Below are 4,046 nucleotides of genomic sequence, written 5' to 3' on the forward strand. Positions count from 1 at the left end.
GAAAGTAGGTAGGTTTGAACTGCAAAAGGGTTTTCACTCCGAGAATCAAATGCTCTCTTACTCACGTTAGCAACACAAGGGAGGCATATTGTATGCACTAGACCCTTGGAGATATACCAAGTGCACTAGACCACCCAATTTTTTTTAATTACGAATAGGCAGTTCATCTTTCGATAAAAGAAAAGGCAGTCAATCTGCTCCTTGAAAAAAACTGCTCCCTCATATGGATTTTTTTAGTAGAAATGTACATAAATCTTCTTCTACTACAAAAAAAATGTACAGACTCATTTTATTCACATATATAGGACGCAACAGAGATACATCCATCATCGATACAAAAAAAAAGTCCCTAAAAAAAAGAGATACATCCATCAGCATTAACCACATGTCCACATTCTAAAATGGCTTGTATACATCCTATGGCAGCCGTGCATGTTTTTCAACTTTACATTCACCCTTAATGTAAAAGAAAATACCAGATGTACATATCCACTTGCTTGGAGCCTTGGAGTAAAATAGACAGATTAATCTAATTTACAACGCTGTGTGTGTACACTCCCTCTCCCCTCTCTTTCTACATTGTATAGGAGCAGACATTTTACACAACTAACTCCTAGGGCAGAGAACTCAGATCGTAAGCAACGTATACCTATGTACATTACACATGTTGCCGACACACAGGGCATGAACCGTGGCTAGTGAGCCATTTGTCCACGCAGAGCTGATGAAAAGCATGGGAGCAATTGGGCAACCTTCTCGCCGACTCACCACCTACCATATCCTACAAGATCAAGAATCATACTATTAACATCAGGAATCACACTATTAAGATCAGGGGTCACACTATTCAGTTGGAAAAGGAAAGATAATGATGGAAAACGACATAAAGCAAATACCAACCGCATTGCATTTAGTAGCAGGCAAAAATTGGTATGAAATCCGATAATGGCAATTGCTTTTATAAAAATCTAACCAAGACATAAGCGTGGTGGTTGTTGCACCTCTCTGCATTCATTGCCCAATCATGGTATTGCAGTTCAATGTCACAGTGAAGAAAACGGTTTGGTCCTAGGTGAGTTTTTAGAGTCATTTTGTTACAGAAGACTCTCTGAACCTTAGTCTTTAGCACAAAGTTTCGTCCTAGATTTAGTACCAGATAAATCATCACTGACAACCAGCTGGAAAATAGTAGCAACCACCTAGTGGTATGGTAGGTACTCTGCTATGGATCTCCAGCACACTGATCAAGTTACAACCACCTAGTGGTAAAGTACAAAGTACTAAGTATCTAACAACCATTTATGACCTAATGGTACATAGCTTAATTTTCACCCCCTTTTATGAAATTATGGGAGCCACATTAACTTCAACATAATCTTGTTTTCCAACTCCTTGTTTTTTAGGTTCTTCTGTAAAAATGATGAACGGTTTGTTCCCCGTTTCCGTTGTTAATGAAATCGACAGTGCGCCTGTCTTTTCCTTAGGAAAAATATACAGTATTTGCCTTGAACAAAATGAAGGGCAAACTATGCAAGAGAGGTTCTCATGATAATTGTACCTGTAGACAGATGGCACAAGACAGGTCTTCACCCGATTTGCCCTGAGCCTGAGCCTGATCAGCCACCACGTAGTGCGGTAATTTCTCCAGTGCCTCCCGCGAAAGCCCTCTCGACGAAATGTCCCCGAAGATGTCGTACACATCATCGTGCCCGAAATCCGGTATGCTGAGCTGTTTGATGAAGAAAAAACCAATCCAAAATTCAGTACAGACGCAGCAACAACGCACGACGGGACCGCCATTGATTGTCTGAATCCAACACCGCCCTTTTTGCAGTGCTGGCCATTCAATCTGATTTAATTCCTTCACCAAATGCACCACACTTGACAAGCAACACTCGTGTATACATCGCCGTCGGTTTGGTGCCATTTCTCTCTCGGTTTCGTGGCGAACGTTGTCGTGGATGATGAGGTAGATAATACTGAAACTGACCTGCCAACGGTACGCCATGTGTGCCGAGGACCCGAGCTGCTGTTGCACAAACCGGGCATGGAGGAGCTGCTCTATGAAATCTGCCTGAAGAAATGAATTCGCCCTATAGTGAGTCGTATTACAATTCACTGGCCGTCGTTTTACAACGTCGTGACTGGGAAAACCCTGGCGTTACCCAACTTAATCGCCTTGCAGCACATCCCCCTTTCGCCAGCTGGCGTAATAGTGAACATCACTTTATATGGAACTAAAATAATGAGTAACATTATACAGTATATCAGAAAAATAATCAGAGGAAAACCCGACAGTATGTGGCGCATCCAAAAAGAACAAGTGGTACTCCCTCCGTCCATCTATATAGGGCCTAATGCGTTTTTTAAGACCGCCTTTGACTATTGACAAGATTAATAGTACATGACATGCACAATGTAAAAATTATATCATTGAAAGCTTCTTTCACACACGAATTTAACGATGTGCTTTGTGTAAGTTGCATGTCATATATTATTACTTTAATTTAATATTTGATCAAAATTAGCCTCGAAAAACGCATTAGGCCCTATATAGATGGAAGGAGGGAGTAGCAAATATGTATAAATATAAAACACATAGAATTTGCCTTTTCTACCAAATGGCACAACATATCAACATAAAATTTTACACAAATCAATATAACTTTAGCTTTTTTAGAATAAAAATCACAGCAACTAGCAGACCCTAAAGCTAAAAGGACCTACCAATAGACAATTGGATTGTGGCATAAGGCATTCAGGCCAAAAAGCAGATAGCATGTACAGGATCACCAGATGTCATCTTGGGAAGACATTATGGAACTGATTGCCACAACAAACAATTTGAAATTCTGAATTCTGATAGCATCAAGGGGGCGGAAGAAGCTTAATGTCACTGACCATGGAGCACGTGCCGAGCCGGTCCGAGCACCAGTACGCGCGAGACGCCTCGAGAACCTCGATGGAGAGGACGGCCCCGGCGATGGCTCCCAGTCCAGCTCCCCGGAGAACGCCGCTGTCGGAGGCCCTGCCCGCCAGCGCGCCGGTGACGGCTCCGGTCAATGCTCCAGCTTAACAACACACCACAGAGCATGCACCAATCAGAATTCAGAACACATGCTCGGGGCCATGCCGGAGTGCGCCCAACAAGAACGGCCGGGCCGGCGAGAGCACGCGAGAGAGGAGGAGCTGCCAGCGACCAATTACCGAGAGCGAAGAGGCCGGTGAGCGCGCCGGAGATGACGCCGGCGATCAGCCTGGGGAGGTACACGGCGTCCACGCCGCGCTCCTCCAGCCACTCGCCCGCGGGCGCCGGCTCTCCCGCCGCGGCAACCTCCATCGACCGCCTCCGCGAGGATCGGGGGGAGAGGCAGTACGGGTTTATTTTTGGCGCCTCGGCTAGGCTCGTTGGAGTGGGCGGCGAGGGGTTCTCCGGGAGAGGAGGAGGGCCGGGAGGCTAGAGGAGATCGGCAGCGAAAGGCTCCGGCTTTAGCAGCTTCGGCGAGGGGCTTCCCGTGATGAAGTCAGTGGTGCTGCTCGGGATGAGCCGCTTTTGCGACGTCCATGTGCTCTCGCTTTCCTCTGTGCTTTATGTTCCTCTCTGTGTTGGTAGCGGCTTCTTTTCGGGGCAGAATTTAGGCACACTCCAAGCAACACATCTCGTGCCACGCCAGCTCTTCTTCTTACTTTACTTCACCTCGTGTGGGTATTTGTTTTTTCTTTCTTTCCTGTGTTTGAATTGGAGCCCACGTCGTGTACTGATTGGAGCGGATGGAAGGTTCTGGTTTCCATTTCCTGTGTTGCCATGAAAAGACTCGGGTCTCTTCGATTTATAAGGGAATTTGTAGGAACTCGCAAGGATAAAAATTTCATAGGAAAATTTTCTTTGGAGCCCTCTAGTTTGTACAAATGGATTCCTGTTTCTATATAGGATAGGAACCAATTCTTCACATTTAAGGAAAAAATACATTAGTCTAGACTCAGTGAAAAGAATTCTTCGAGTTGTCCGTTGCTGGAGCCTCCCGTGGCTGGCTCCCTGGGTACTC

At 45.4% G+C, this 4,046-nt stretch overlaps 1 protein-coding gene across 1 annotated transcript; it reads right to left on the reverse strand.

Moving 5' to 3' along the window:
- Positions 1–264: 264 nt before the first annotated feature.
- On the reverse strand, positions 265–3,630 carry LOC125514643 (NEP1-interacting protein-like 2). The gene is made up of 5 exons (XM_048679983.1): positions 3,208–3,630; positions 2,902–3,071; positions 1,991–2,074; positions 1,559–1,729; positions 265–781 (listed from the first exon to the last, which is right to left on the reverse strand). Exons 1-5 carry the CDS (start codon positions 3,338–3,340, stop codon positions 659–661), a joined length of 681 nt encoding a protein of 226 aa, XP_048535940.1. The 5' UTR covers positions 3,341–3,630; the 3' UTR covers positions 265–658.
- Positions 3,631–4,046: the final 416 nt, after the last annotated feature.

The sequence above is a fragment of the Triticum urartu genome, chromosome 6 (assembly GCF_003073215.2).
Source record: "Triticum urartu cultivar G1812 chromosome 6, Tu2.1, whole genome shotgun sequence".
NCBI lineage: Eukaryota > Viridiplantae > Streptophyta > Magnoliopsida > Poales > Poaceae > Triticum > Triticum urartu.

Coding starts and splice junctions, on each gene's coding strand:
- LOC125514643 (XM_048679983.1), bottom strand. CDS start 3,340: ATGGAGGTTGCCGCGGCGGGAGAGCCGGCGCCCGCGGGCGAGTGGCTG. Junction 2,075..2,901: donor GGCTCGGCACGTGCTCCATG/GTCAGTGACATT, acceptor TCATTTCTTCAG/GCAGATTTCATAGAGCAGCT. Junction 1,730..1,990: donor ACATGGCGTACCGTTGGCAG/GTCAGTTTCAGT, acceptor TTCATCAAACAG/CTCAGCATACCGGATTTCGG.